General features: G+C 38.2%; 1 protein-coding gene across 1 annotated transcript; it reads left to right on the forward strand.

The window, feature by feature from the left end:
- Positions 1-3379: 3379 nt before the first annotated feature.
- On the forward strand, positions 3380-16132 carry nol12 (nucleolar protein 12). Its single transcript, XM_028815321.2, has 6 exons — positions 3380-3570; positions 5960-6065; positions 6943-6991; positions 9845-9987; positions 13183-13292; positions 15559-16132. Exons 1-6 carry the CDS (start codon positions 3491-3493, stop codon positions 15749-15751), a joined length of 681 nt encoding a protein of 226 aa, XP_028671154.2. The 5' UTR covers positions 3380-3490; the 3' UTR covers positions 15752-16132.
- The last annotated feature ends 217 nt before the right edge of the window (positions 16133-16349 follow it).

The raw sequence follows: 16349 nt of genomic DNA on the forward strand, positions 1-16349 counted from the left end.
TGGATTTAAGCATTAGAGTTGTGGGCCAGCTAGGATGTGGGTATGTATATACACTCAGGTGAAAGAGTATGTGCACCCCATGAAATGTTTTTTCCTTTTTTTAACACTTTTAATAGATTTGATCCACATTTAAACAGTATAGATAAAGGTGTTATAATTGGTGGGTGTGGGGGGAATGAAAATTTCACTTTGCAATAATTTAATCAATGAAAAATGAACAAATTTGGCATTTTTGGCAAAGAAAGGTAAGTCCACCTTCTAATAGCCGGTATTGCCCCCTGAAGAAGGCTCTTCCTATAGAGGTCAATCAGAAGAACATTTTTTTCCCACTCCTCTGCAGAATTCTTTTAGCGTTGTGATGTTTGAGGGCTTGCCTGCATGCACAACCCATTTCAAATCCCACCACATCATCACAATGTAATTCAGATCAGGGCTTTTAACTTATCCATTCCCGAATTCTTTATTTCTTTTCGGACATTCCTTGGCAGGTTTACCGGTATAATCTAGGGTCATTGTTATATATTGCAAGGTCCTCTGTCATACGTAGGGGCGGACTGGCAATTAGGGCATTTGGGCAATGCCAGGTGGGCCACGGTCTCTGGTCTGGTCATGGGCTGGCCATTTCATGAAATACATTTTATGTACTGGTTACTGTTTGACATTAAAATTAATTTTCTAAACTACTAAACATTATCTGTCCGGTACTGCGATTTATATAATACTATATAATATACTGTATTACGTCATCAAGTTGTTTTAGTTGTCAGTACACAACGTTGCAGTGAAAAATTTGGTCAAAACTGCCTTTTGCCGATTTCTGTTTCGTTACCGCTACATTTTGGTTAGCATATACATTATTGCAATTTATTTTATCTCATATCTGGTATTTAAATTCTTAGGTACTAATAATTAGTTTAAATTATGTATTATGCATTTTATTGTTCTCTGGTTGTCAGCGTCAGTGATAATTAGTGGTTTTCAGCTGCGATTATTAGTATGATGAAATAAAGTTATAAAGTACAGGATAGGAATTTTTCATATTAGGATGGAACTTTTATAGTTTATCGTTAAGTTAAAGTAACATTGCAATCATGTGAGGCTTTCATTATAAACCTTGGTTATAATTCATTCCATTGTAAATGAGCAGTTTGATTATCGAGTTGAAAATAATTGTTTCATACCTGTAATCACTTACTTTGCGTTAGGCCACCTAACCGCCTATATGGGTAATTATTTGCCATTGAATTAAGTAAAGTTCTATTAACACCCACTCATGACCTCGTCCTCAGTTGACCTCATATCATTGTCATTCATTTCAGCCATTCAGTGTCTGTTGCCAAATACAGATGAAGCAAAACAGACGAGGAGAAAAAGTGGGGCTCAGAAAGAACATAATTGAAAGAAAACGAAACTGGCAGAAAGTGCTTCAAAGTACAGAAACCCTGTGAATCTGTTCAAAGGTTCTAATACCAGCCCCTGGCCAGACGGGCCTGGTGAAGTCAGCGAACAAGGGGATGAAGAAATGGATTGGGTACCTACCGTTCATCAGCAATCACCAGAGCAATCAGAAGATGAAGCTGAACCATCAACAGGTTTAGTGGAAATTGGTGAACTGGCTCAATCAGCTGATACAGATGTGCCTGATACAGCTACTGCATGTGCAGAGGAGCCTGAGAAGGGATACTTGTCGATTAACTATTTTAAGAAACCATGCGGATATGAAGAATGTGTGCTGTTTTGGAACTACCACCCTAATCAAAAAACTGACAACAAAATGGTGAAGAGGTGTTTCATGCGAAAAGATAGTTTGAATAGATGGCGGTTGTCATACAACAAAGACAACCATTCTCTTCATTGTTCAGTGTGCTTAGCATTTTCCAGCGCCTCAGGGAAATTAATGTTCATGATGAATAGTACTCATCACAAATTTTAAGAAAATCACAATGAATAATTAGCCAAGTGGGTCGACCTTGTCACCTCACTCATTGAAGGATGCCCAGGTCCAGTTTTGAGACACAGTCTGCTCCTGGTCAGATGGTATCATATTACCCTCAGGCATTTTTAGTACAATGAAGAATTCATAGTGGATTCTGTGATGCTGAAGTGATACAGCAACACTGTCGATACTCAGCCTTGTTTCACTCAGTGCAAGATAAAGTCTACTTTCCTATCACTGATAAGACTGTTAAACTAAAATGCATTACTGGTTAATGCTCTGATATTTAGTAACATTGCATTTAAGGTTCTTGGAAGAGCTCAGCTGTGTCCGAGTGTTAGAGCAACTTGAAATGATAATCATTTGAGTGAATACTGCTTTGTCCAAAACGTTTAGTTAAACTTTGGTCCGTTATTATAGTGCACATCTATAGGTAAAACCACTGCTGAATTATCACATCCTACCATGAGTTTATAGTTAACATCAGGACTAAAGTCGTGTAGTCAAGAAAGAAAATTACCTCTGCGTTTGTTTTCAGAGAGGACCCAAGCTCCAAATCAGTTCAGACGTAAGAAAACGGTCTCTCCCAGAAAAAATCCCAGTTCACTTAAAAAAATTGAATGGGCCACGTTTGTGCTGAACTTGGTGGTCTTGTGTGGGCATCATGTGTGTGATAGCCTTATAATAATAATAATAATAATTTATTTATGGTGTTTAGCCTCCATTTTTGTTTTCATGGGGCCCCTATGCACATTAAGAAGTGGGCCCACTCTAGTCACAGAAAGCTCCAAGTGGGCCAAATAGAGATTTAGGTACCAGTCCTGGCCTGGTCGCACTCTAAAGACTTCTCATTCTCTCACTCATTTGTGTGATGCAGGGCTGTCTTAACACATGGGCACGCTGGGCAGTTGCACGGGGGCCCATGCTAATCTATGTATGTTATGAATTGCTGAGTGGTTGTGTAGGTAGGGGCCCCAGTTCACTGCTTTGCTGGGGGGGGGCCTATAATGAGGTTATGACGGCCCTGGTGCGATGGGCTGTGCAATCACTGTTCATGGATTTGTAAAAATATGTGAGGTGAAGCTGATCAATTAATATGAAACCCTAACAAAAACTGAAACGCCATTACAGCAAAACCTGAAAATAAATCATTCTTATTAAACATTGCAACCGATTTGGAAGAATGGCTCTAAAGACAGCGGTGTCATAATGCGATCCGGGCAGCAACGAGCGGAATAAAAGGTAGACGGGTGTTTACTTATAACCCAGTCGGACTACACCTTCGTTCTTTAAAGCCGCCAGAGTCCTTTTTCCGCGTTACATCGCTCTAGCTTTTTAAACGTTTTTGTAATTACATGTGTACCTTTAATATCGTCCTTTCCGCAAAACAGGAGGAACCGAAATCAGAAAAAACGTTTGCAGTAAAATCGGACCGAAATGCTGTGGGACGCGGCGGAAGTTGAATAGCTAGCTTCACAGTGCTGCTGAGTGCCTACTCCCTCGTTCAACTGATCCGAAAGCGTGGAAATTAGTCCAGGAGGTTGAAGAAAAAAAATGGGCAAAATTAAACAGAAGAATGGACATAAACCACGGAAGAAGAAAATGGAAATCACTTTCAACGATGCCGATCGCCAGTGAGTATTTTTTTCCGCAAAGTGTAATCTGCGCAACTGTCCACGTGTTTATAATTTTGTTTAGGAGCGTCCAGTAGATTTTTTTTAGTTTCTCTGACATGAAGCAAGTAAACGCTATCATTTGTTTGTGCATTGTTAGAGAAATGTATCTTCAGTATAGTTATTGGTAGAAAGGTTGTCTGACTTAACGGGTTAACCCACGGTTACGTCAGTTTTAGTTATGCTTAGTTTATCTAAAAGTGACGGGGCTGCGAGTCCATATCCAGTCGGTCATTGTTCATGCACAGTTTCCATGTTCTCTCCCCGGCTTTCCTCTGGGTGCCTCGTTTTACTTCAGATATCCAGAAAGACTTGCAGTTTGGGTTAGTTGGTGATTGTGGATTATCCTCGTGTGGCTTTGATGGCTCTGTGCTCAGTTCTGCCAGGGCATGCTCCAGACCAACTCTCTCGGAGACACGGGTCAGATTTCTTACCGTTTAAAATGTGATTTTCAGTTTTAACAACTCATTCGTGCTTTGGTGTTGCTAATGTGCTAGTCCTGTATCGCGACGATGCGTATCTCGGTGTTGGTGAACATTTTTCCTTCAATAAATCGTAGTGACAATTTAAAAACTGTGTATTGTGTTTATTCGGGTTGTCTTTTGTATTGTATTCAGTCTGTATCTAGTTCAAAACCTATGTCGAGTGTTACGAATACGCAAAAATAGAGGAAACCAGGAAGAGGCAGTTACTACAGTATTTACGGCACATGGGCGCTCTCAACAAGACGTGTCGTCTAGAGGCTTGATTTAGATTAAAGACGGGAAGTATGAACATGTTCTATAATGAGATAGAGCAGCCATGTTTAAGTGATTGCTAAACATTCGGATTATTAGTTTTAATTTGTATTTTTCTGCCAACTGAACAGCATTTCATATTGGGTTCATTTGCTTAGTGAAGCATACTGTAGAGTTGATTCTGATCATTTTGACTCTTGAGCATTCAAAAATGACAGCATCACTCTCTCGCAAGTTATTCTCTTCTCTGTTTTGATGATAGTCATTTTTACCCCCCTTCTTGTCTGATCTCCTTACAATTTAATTATGTTATGTTGTTGTTTTTGCCGGCACTGTTTTGGACCTTGAATTTCACTGATGTTGAAGAATCACCTGGAGCTTTGTTGCTTTTATTGTTTCCGCCATTGCCTGGCTTATGGGTGTCAAACTGGCTGTTAAAGGCGTCTTAAATTTGTTCCTGTTCAAATTCTTTAGTTCAAGATCCTCTTTGGACACTTCACTTCAGGATTCCTGGCACTTGTTGCCTGCGGAGCTTGCTTGTGTTTAATTCTTCAAAGGATTCAGTTGACTCTGTAGTGTCTGTTATATCGTACACTGTCACTTTCAGTCCCCATTACCATTCATTTCAAGGTGACCCATTTTCTTTTGTCATCAATCTTGGGTATTGTTTTAACACTAGAATTACCAGAGCCTACGAAAAAACTTGTAGATCCATCCCACCTTAAATCGCTTCGCACCTCTCCATCAGCGTCCTTTGTCCTGTAAATGTGTCGATAAGCAGCAAGCAGCCTGCTGTCACATCCCCCACTGCCGCACATTTTTCTCAGCTCAAGTCTGTTTACCTGTGTGTCAGTTGCATAGAGTGAGAAGTCAAGCAAAATGACACCTTTTATAAATACTATATCATTATTAGGAACACATGCATTTCATGTGTGTTCCATGTCTACAACAATCTATGTACAGTAAAGACATCGTTAAAACAGAAACGTTTTTTCATGTTTTAGTAATAATTGACAAAATGTAGACATGAAGTGTATAATGTGTTAAGTCTGAATTCCAAATATCAAATGAACACTTTCACAAAAGGTACAAATATAACAGAACAAGTGCGCTTCTATTCAAGAATATAATTGCAGAAAAAGAACCCGCGTTAGGGTGCGACATTGACACTCATTTGCTACGACCGCTTCAGTGGCGCAACGGTATCAACTGTTGACTGGTAATCAAAACTTCACGGGTTCGATCCCAGACGAGTTCGTTTTGAGAAGTGAGCTGCACTTATTCTTACTATTTTCGAATAAAAACATACATTTGATTTCAGTCTGTAACTGCCGGTTAAATGTATACTTGTAAAGGTTAGCTTTGGTTTTTTTTTTTTTTCTTCAGTTTTATTCTCTCAGTCATGTTCACAACCCAAGGTGTATTGAGTGCTCCATGGTGCAGTACCAGGTGCTGGCAGGAAATCCTACGAGTTGCTGATTTGGGCTCCATTGGCATTTATTAGCAGTAACAGAATCTTTGGCTGAAGTTTGTGGTGGACGGTTACTGGAGTATGTGGGCACCTCTTTATCTTCCTCACATTAATCTTTTTCCTCATCTGTTATCCATGGCAGGGAGTATCTAACTGGTTTTCACAAGCGCAAGGTGGAGAGGCGCAAGGCAGCCATCGAGGAGATCAAACAAAAACTGAAGGAGGAACATAAGAAGATGAAAGAAGAGGTCAGGTCAGAGAGTTCATGACACTACACGAGCATGCGAGAATTAGCCTAACAGATTTTCAAGCAATTTAGCCAATATATACGTTTTTTCCACTAAAAAATAATTAGTATGTTCTTGGGCTGTGCCAGGTGTGGCTGGTGCAGACTCCTAACCCCTGACTCAGAAAGGTAGAAAATGGGATGGATAAATAATCACTGTATGCACCTAAAAATATATACATGACTGGGCACGGTATCCATTTATATTAGGTCTTATGAGTGGTAATTGGCATCACTGAGCTCTGAGCCCTGTAGTGGGCTAAGGGGGTTTACTGACTTAAAAACAGAGTAAACTTAAATTACATGTTGGGACTCTCAGTGCTGTGTCTGTAGTAAAATGCTGGCATGAAATTCTTTGCATTTTTTTTATACTCAAAAGTGAAGCTGGGTCAATGGTCTAATATAATTTATGTCATGACTGTTGTCATCATTGTGAATGCAAAGCAGTGGAGCACTCTCACAGATAGACCCTGATTTCAGTGAAGTGATCAGGTGAAATCGTTTGTGGGCCAGGGGTCTGGGAGTTTTGTTTTTTTTTTAATAGTGCTCTTTTCAGTCTTCTTCAAAGAACTTGGAAGACATACATAATTTTATCACTTCATGATAGTGATACTTTGGCAACTGCTCCTTGTTGTATTAGTGGGGGTGGGGATGTTGGGCAAAGTGGGCTTGTCATTGGGACGAAACTCCCATTTGTGGGCAGTTTTCAAAGTATTGCCCTCATATGTCTATTTTCTAGAGTTCATTTTAGTGGTAGGTTTGTTTCGTGACAAACAATAGTACATGCTGTGATTTTTCTAAAAGAAAGTTTCTCATATTTCTCTTCTTTTTAATCGCAGCGGTGCAAGGAATACATGAAAATGCTGAAGGAAAGAACAGAGGCTCTTGGTATGATGGATCCTTCAACTGTGTGATAGGTTTTATTTATTTAATTAACATGTACTTTTGTGTTGGTTTAATTTTTAGTGTGTCATTATAACAATATGTACACCACAAAATGCCAACGTCGGATGACAAATTCACATTGTCATTACTATTGCTGGGCGGCATGACCAAAATTCTGTTTCATGGTATTTTTCAAAGTTACACCGGTTTCACGGTATTGGACGATATTTTTTCCCCATGCATAAGTGGATGTTAACCACATTTTCTACTGCAATTACTGGCTAAGAATAACCTATTCCAGTGTAATGAGAATTGTACGTTGTACAAAAAAATATTTTAATGTGCACACAAGTTTTTATACAGGTTTGCATGGCCCCATAAAGTGATAGTTTTCAAGGGGGTGGTACTAATGAAGAGAATTAATCACATTGCATGACAGACACAGTCAAAATATAGAGCCTTTTTATTGAACAAAGTTTGCAAACAACTTAAACTAAAATTTTGACAACATATTTTCAACCATCCAAAGAGGCATTTAGACTTGGTAAAATATCCAGAGGTGCTTGTCAAAAGTTGTATTGCACTGAACATATCTTAAAAACGGAATATTTTTGTAAACCAACTACACTTTGTTAATGTTAGCAATCTCTGTCCACTGACACATTAAAGTGACTTTTTAAACAACTTTGCCATCATTAAACTGCATAATATTTAAACTAATAAATAATAGTGCAACTTCCAGTAATAATGCTGTTACTTCCAAGAGTTCAAAACCCAGGTGCATTACACAGTATTCACCAAATTTAAATAAAATAAAACAAGTGAAAGTTGGTGATGACATCTTTACCACCTGAACCATCATTAAGGCAAACTGCATTAATATGGACCTTGCTTCACGCTAAGCTATATACATAAATAATAAAACTGCAACTTGCATTTATAATGTAAGCGTATTAGGGCCACGGTGAAGAAAAAAAAAGTCGACATTTCCACTTTATTAATTCTGTGTGGAGATTGCTGCCTGCACCTCCTCTTAGTGCAAGAGGAAGTCGGTTTAAGAAGCACGTAGCGATTAACATGGCTCGGGGAACACTTGACACAAAGCTTTTAATGTGCTACATAACTTATGATGGGGTTTGAGAAAATCTAGTAAATTAAATATTCATTTTAAGATGAAGTTTAGTTTACGATGTTCTACTTTAATGACAAATTACAAGAATAGTCAATATGTCGACTTTAATCTCAAAATAAACGTCGAGAATAAAGTAGAAATGTCAAGAATAAATTCAACATGTCATCACATTATTACATAGTACCCAGGTACACTACACGGTACTGAAAAAAAAAAATAAAACTAGTACAACTTGGCTTGCAGTATTATCCAGTAGTATAGAAACAGCATTCACACATTTGAGCATAATGGTCCACATCCGACCTTTTAAAACCAAAGTATCTACAGACAACAGACACAGCTCCTTTTTTCAGCAACAGTTCTTCTGTGTCGTCATGTTCAACTTTTATTGTCTGCTACAGTTTCAGTTTCAGAATGTTCTCTGTCCATTTTCACCTTACAATACCTCCACTAACGCATGTACTCCGATGCATTTGTGTTTAGCGGTGCAACAGTGAAAAAGGTCCCCCCTTAAACAGTTTCCCGCTGCTCCACGTTCCAAACGTTGTTTAGGCTACTTAAACTGGTGTTGCAGTATAAGAAAAATCCATATCATAGCAAAAACAAAATACGTTTTTTGGTATGAACCGGTATACCGCCCAGCACTAGTCATTACTATCACTTGATTCAACTAATGGTTCAGTTTTACTTTGTTTTAAACTAGCTTTACATCTTTTCTTTTACATGTCATTGTGTCTTTCAGTTGAAAGCTCCACTCCATTCATTAATATTGATGAGTTACCATATAGTTTTCAAAATTCATATTAATATTTTTTTGCAGCATAGTGTTATTTTATCCACTAGATGGTATAAGAATTGTGTCCTGAGTGTTATTTGGACTTAATGCTACTCATGAGAAATAGCTGATATGATCCAGAGAGGCACTCTTGGTTAACACCAAGTAGGTTAAAGTTAATGATGTCCGTGGTGTGACACTATAACAGTGAAATGTTATTTCCTAACAATACGTGTCTTATTTAGAGAGATTATCCATCAACAATACTAATAACCCAGGCAAAATTAATTAATCCTATCAGTTGTGAACATGCAGACCTTTAAATTAAAAGTAATAACTATTTAAAACAGATTAATAATGATTGTCATGATGTTATTTTTCTCTTTCATCATGCATTTCTATATTGACTCCTAGCATATGCCTCTCATTCAGTTTCTTAACACCTATAGTGGAATGCAGCATTTCAGTCAATGAAACCTATTATTTAATTAAATGCTTACCTCTGCTTCTGTCCGCATTGACAATAATTATCAAGAGTTTTCATTTTAATTGTGGGAGACTTTCATAAAGCTGCCTATTGAAGTCACTAATAATTTTAGTATACAATAGTAAGTTAAGAATGTACATAATTATTTTGCTTCGCTTGAGTTCATTTGTTCAATATGATTTAACACAATTTATGTTTTCTTAATTAGAGGTACTCATTGTGAGTAATTGCTTATGTTTTTCTTTCCCTGCTCCTAATTAATAATCCACCCATTCATACATCATTGAATATGCTTATTCCAAGTAAGGGCCATGCTGGCAATGATGATCCAACCCTGAGTGGGATGCCACTTCAGTACACAGCACACTTACCCATGGATGTGGCACTTGGGTCACTGATGCTTGAAGTAAAATGAAGATACAGTTTTGATTGTATTTTATGCCACTATGTTGTTTTTCACAGAGGAGGCAAGTGAATTAGACCAGCTTGTTACAGCAACAACCGAATCTGTACAGTATGACCATCCTAACCACACAGTGACTGTAACAACTGTTAGTGATCTTGACCTTACTGGACCAAACTGGTTCACACTGGGAGCCAATGAGGTAAGAGCCACTTTTGTTAAACCTAGAGGTGTTAGTACATTGTTAGACATGGGCTACTGGTATTTTTTTCTTTTTACTATGCCTACATTTATAGTAGAAAATACTGCCTTCTTTATGTAGTTGTTTAAAAAGTGATCTCTAAGACAAGCCTGCAGCTGCGCACTCCTTACTTTCTTATCTCACAGAGACAACATAACACTCTTAAACCCACTTAATCCTTTTCACGATTGTGGGAGTTTGGCACCCATCCCTACAGTATTGCACTCAGTGCAGGACCCCACCCTGTATGGGGTGCCAGTCCATTACAGGTCAGAAGTTGATTAATTTCATTGCAGGCAAGCCATGTTAAGTAACTCACTGTATATAAAATTTTTGGAGGCTGCTGTTTGAATGCTCAAGAAACTGCCTCTATTTATTATATATTCAGCAGAGTATTTAACATTTATTAGATGAGAGAAAGAATTTCATGTTTGGAAGCATTTTGTTCATGCAATCGGGTAACCTATGTAATCAAACAGGAGTGCCATATATGTGATGTGAGAAAGGATAGACACATGGCAGCAGTGTTTTTTTTTTTTTATTATTTTCTCAACACATTTTAATGTTTATTTGTACTGAATACAATTAGTATTATAACGTAAGTTCATCTGAGAGTAAAAAAAAAAAAAAAAAAACTATGATCCAGCTACTTTCAGGATAATTCTACAACTGGAGGGCAATTCTTGGTGTAACAGATGGCTGGGTTGCCTCCGTAATGGAAGGACCTAGGGAGAGAGCGTGCTCAGGGCATTATCTGCCCCAGAGCGCTAGATGGCAGACCCCCCTGTCCGGGTTGCAGCAGTGCCTCGGATTCCCATAGGACTCCATGGTAGTTGGAGTTCAGCCCAGCCCTGTTGGGTTCTGTGGGTGCCGCCAAGGGGAGCTGCAGAGCTTTACTTTGTTGGCCTTCCTCCACACCCGGGAGTGCTTCCAGACCTCGCTAACAAGCCACCTGGAGTACTCTCAGGTGCAGCGTTAAAGGAGCCACCTGCCATGAGCTTTTTGCTTTGGAAAAAATAAAATCCCTGAAGTGGCATTTTGCTTTCAGCTTCTTTTTTGAAAAAAGGTGACAGTGTGGCTACGGGGATGACCTTTAAGCTTCAAGTATGCTGTGTTGCTTGTGTATCAGATTTACAGTTTCATTCCAAATCACTTTATTGCCTAGCTTCAAATTGTGAACAACATTTGTAAACAAGTTTAGTGAATCCTGATCTTGTAAGTGGCTGTGATTAAAGGATTTGCCTAAAAAGTAAACATCTGTACCTATTTCTGTCGTTAATCTGAAATGCCCCACTTGCTACAGCAGGAGTGCAGAATGATCAGTTTCCAAGTGTCTCTGCAGGTGGCTCTCAAGATTTTGTTGTGCAGTGTTTGTATTTTAATGCAACAGGCCATTGCTGAGTTTCGTGTTGCGGTTAAACAAATGCATTTTCAACTTTTTGCAGACTGCAAACATGCTGTCTGTAGGATAATGTTTGGTAGTGGTGAGGAGGATTTTTAAGAAAGTGGGTCTGAGTGCAAGTTTCGGACATCAAGAGCATATACACTCTTATAGGTAGTATGCCCGTTGAGGACTAAGTGGTATTTTGCTTTTGGAACCCCTGCATATTTTTTTTGTCTTCAGCTTATTTAGTTTTTTTTGTTTATTTGTTTTTGCTGTCCTCCCAGCCATCTGACCTTGTCATCTGACTCATCTTTAGAGACTTACAATCCAATCTGTATATATAGAATACAATATCTGTCTGTCTGTATGTCTGTCCGCTTTTCACGAGAGAACTACTTAACGGATTTAGATCTGTTTTTTTTTTTTTTCTTTCTATAATTTTCTTGAACATTCCGGTTGATTTTGCGACCTCTCTCATCACACTATGTATCATAGTTCATTTGCGGTACCAATTTATTTACATGATTCCGAGACACACACAGCAGGCTGAGGAGATGGGTCGGGGGGTTGGCTGGACCTTCCTCGTTCACGTGCCAGCCTCGGGGCGTATCATACATCCGCTTAGCTAGCGAATGAGAGAACTACTTAACGGATTTAGATCAGGCTTTTTTCTGGATTTTGTTTGAACATTCCGGTTGATTTTGCGACTTCTCTCATCGAGCTAAGTTCACTTGCAGGAGTGATATATTAGCACTAATCTGAGACAGAGGCTGCGGGCCGAGGTGAGGGGTAGCATGACATCAGGTGTGGGGAGTCAAGCAGGGCCCTCCTCACTAAACCTGTTTCACTTCTACTCAGGTGAAGCAGCGGGGGACGGCTAGTATTGTATATAAGGACTGTACTCTATTACTAATCATGTATCTGTGTTATTTACGCTTTTGATTTATTTTATTTTTTTACTAGTTATTCATTATTATTCTTACCTAATTTAGTTTTTTTTTTTTCTTGTTGCTATTCTTTGACTTCTTATAAAGAGCTTTTAGCTATACTCTTGTGTATGAAAATTTGCTGTAGAAATAAGTATTGTTTGTTGCCAAGGTTGATAAAGATTGTGCAGAAAAGTAATTAAAGTAAAAAGTGTAGTAGTCTTATGAGCATGTTCAAAGAATTCTATAACAAATCACTAGCAAGAAAAAACTTTTCCAAGCTGTCAGTACATGTACAGTAAAATGCAGTGGTATTAGATATTATCCGTAGGTATAGTTAGTAAATTTGTAAGAGTGGCCACCAGATGGTAATGCTATCGTAATTTTTTAACTGTTCTGTTTGTAGTGCAATACATTTATAGAGTTGTTATTGTCACATGTACAGTGAAATCTTGAGTTGCATGTGTTAATCTATGCCGGTGCCATGATTAGTTTAGTTAACTGCAAGCGCTCAGAAATATTTTTTTCATTGTGAAAAAGGTGCAGGTGGAAAAGTCAAATCATAAGAAAGAATTCACCATCATATTTTTATAAGTCGTCAATAAATCAGCAGCTGAAGTAGTACAGATGTTTCAACAGGCCCACAGTGACCAAGCATGTTTCACATGGAAGGTTCACTGCATTGTACATTAAAAAACCTCAACATATCAGATTGCCAGGCTTGGTCAACATTATTTAAAGTGGGTTTGTTAGTTTGTAGATATTTGGAATGGTGTGTACCTGACCCCAATAGTTAGTCTACTGGAAGCCCTCCTTATGGCTAATTTGGTGAATTCATCCCTTTAGACTGAACAGGACAAAGAAGAAGACAAAGAAGAAAAAGGAAAAGATAAAGAAGACTGGAAACCATCCAGTACAGTGCCTAAGAAAGCTGGAGATCCTCTCCTTTCCAAGAAGTAAGTTGTTTAATTGTTTAATTTTTATTGCAGAACTCTGATTTGTAGGCAGCTGGGGTTGCCATGCCAAAGTGGACAGACTGGAAGAACATTAGCCTCTTTATGTGACAACCATGTTTGTTTCCAAATAGTAAGAACTAAAGCCAAACTAATCCCCCTGCTGTTAAACTGTCAACCATGGTTTCTAAAGCAGAAGGCTTCACATTACACGTGAAACTGTTCTCCTAGTGGCATAATCTTGGCTTCATGTGCTTGTCCCAAACTAAAATAATTTGGGCCAAATTCGTAGTACATATTATCCATTTTTGTCAAAGGGTCTTCTCATGGTTAAGTGGATTTTTCAAACGGGTCGCACGTGAGCAAGCCCTGTAATGAACGGATGTCATTTCTGCACTTGGGTCCTTGTGCCTGTTGCTTACAAGCTGAGTGGTGGCTCCTTGCAATGCTGTACTTGTGGATCTGAGAATGGCCTGTAATCTTCTAATGATTTGCTCCCAGTCCATGTCACTTCATTCATTTATACAAAGTGCAGAGTGACGTGCATATTTTCAAATCTATCCAGACATTTTTGACCAGTTATGGGTAAAAGGGAGCCTTGGTCAAGGTTTTTATGTAGCCATGTTTACACAGGAGCATCTGCTAACAGACAAAAACAAAACATAGAGTTAAAGGCTAAAATTATACAATTTCAAAAAACATTTGCATCATTTGAAACAACACTACTTTAACTGCTTCTAATAATTTTCCAGTAAGTTTTTATCTAAAGCAGTAATACATAGCAATGACTCCACACTCCTAGAATTTTTATTATCCTTGATATCCCTTATTAAAAGCCATATGTCACTAGGAAGAAAGGAATTTCTGGAGTAGTTTGTGTGGATCTTTCAAGCTCTCCTCCCTGATTTACTGAAGGTAAGCTATTTATGTAATGGATATCTGTCATCAGTGGAGATGATTTCCAGTTTCTTCAGCATTGCTCTGTGACATACACCAGCTCATGTACATTAGTTACAGTAACTTCAACTGGATGACTGGTAACCTGCTGGAACATTTTAGATTTTGATTTGTCAGATCAAGAAAACAAGGCAATGGAGCTGTAAAAGATGACAAACTGGATTACACTGCAATAAAAGGACAAGGTGAGGTCCTTTTCCACTGTAAATAGTCTAAACTTAAGAAGGAGAAATAAGCACAGATTGCATTTAGAGTACATGTTTTTTCTTTGCACCTTCCCCAACCATAACCTGTCGTCTATGGCGGATGAGCAAAAGATTTAGATTCGTCAAAAAATTCTGTCTCCGGTTTTTGACAGATCTCAATGTTTTTGGGGCGATGATGGGTGTGAGTCTGTGTGTCACAGTTCTTGAGGACAGTCTAGAGTTAAAACAGCTGGGCAGAAAAATACCAAACTTGAATCTTAAGCCTGTTATGAGATGATGATGTGCTGATTTATTTTTGAGCCAAATCATGCAAGAGAAACTCTTGCATTCTAGAGGAACCCTCAAATACTGTAATTCCACAATTAATTATGAATTCTTCTTATCTATTTTTTCCCTATGCCTACCTTCTTCCTCAGTGAGCGGTGAACATAAAGATTTCTACCTCTTACAATCATATATAATTTCTTCGGTCTTACTCTGAATGTCATAAAGACAATTCTTATTGCACAGATTTCCGACATAGTCCTCTTGGTTGAAATAATAGCTTTCATGCTCTTGGTAACTGAACATTGGTCATTTTTAGGTGTCTCATCTTCAGTATAGAGCATAAATAGTAATGAAGAAAGAATTCAGCCTTGAGTAGTCTCAGTATTGGAGTGAATGACATTTGTAACTTTATTTATTACTTTAATGATTTATCCAGAGTGCACAGTGCAGTACATGGGTTAGCATTCACACGGTTTAATTTCTCAATCAGTATTTGAAGCAAGACAGTATTGGATGCCGGAGAAAAATCCAGAAATAGTTTTCTGTTTATTTATGTTGGATGGCTGAGTCTGTTCATTTGTTTTTAATGTTATGTCATGGTTTCTCTCTATAATCTGCTGGCAATCCAAATTATCCTCTTGGTGTAATGAACTTGAATTGGTTTGGACTGGATTGAATTGAAACACAGTGCTGAATATAAAAATGATATGCTGCCTTTATGCCTGAATGGCCCTTGTCCTATTTTACCTATGTATATTATTGGATAAAATAAATGTTATTGTGAAAAAACATGGGATAACATTATTTTCATTAGTCTTGCTTTTCATTTCTCTATAAAGGATCTCATCACTAATGGCCTCTCTGCACGCCCGCACAAAGAAGAAAAAGAAGGGGAAATCCAACTTGAAAGTGAGGACTGGGAAATCGGCACCATCTGACATGTCCAAAAGTTCACAGAGACACCGGAGTGGTAAGTCGAGCAAAGCCCAGCGCCGCAAGAGAACTGGACGTAATCGACAACAGTGTGACTAAATGTCTGTCTTAATATGGACTTAAAACACAATGAAGCCAACTGCCATAAGTTGGGCCACTACATTTTAGAATCGTGGACAAGCTAGATTGAGGAAGTGGTTACCGGTGGTCTGACTTAAATGGCCTTTGGGTTACCTGGGTTTCCTGTGTCTTCATTGAAGACTAATATTAAATCAACTGTAGAGACTGGCGACTGAAAATGAGCACCCAAATGCTCCGTTATGTGATTCATAGTGGCAGATGTGGGTAAGACCTGGAATACAAATGGATTGTTTGTGCAGAATTTCTTTTATGATGGAAAAACTCCACTGTGTTTTCTATATATGTCTGCTGTATATCTTTTTATTGTAATAAAGTATGAGAAGGAATTTGTACACACAAGGAATTTCAAAGAGCCCCCATTGTGCCTATACAGTGATTTTACTGCTGCCCTCTTGTGGTGAATGGATGATTTGTTTTATAAATTCATATCCATCTTCAGACTTGATAATTAAAAAATAAAAAACATAAACTTACTTGTATGTCTGACTAGCATTGATTGATAAAGAAGAATGGATTAAAATGCACAACTTAATTTTGATTAATGTAATCTGTCAAA

This window comes from Erpetoichthys calabaricus, chromosome 12, assembly GCF_900747795.2.
Source record: "Erpetoichthys calabaricus chromosome 12, fErpCal1.3, whole genome shotgun sequence".
Taxonomy (NCBI): Eukaryota; Metazoa; Chordata; class Cladistia; order Polypteriformes; family Polypteridae; genus Erpetoichthys; species Erpetoichthys calabaricus.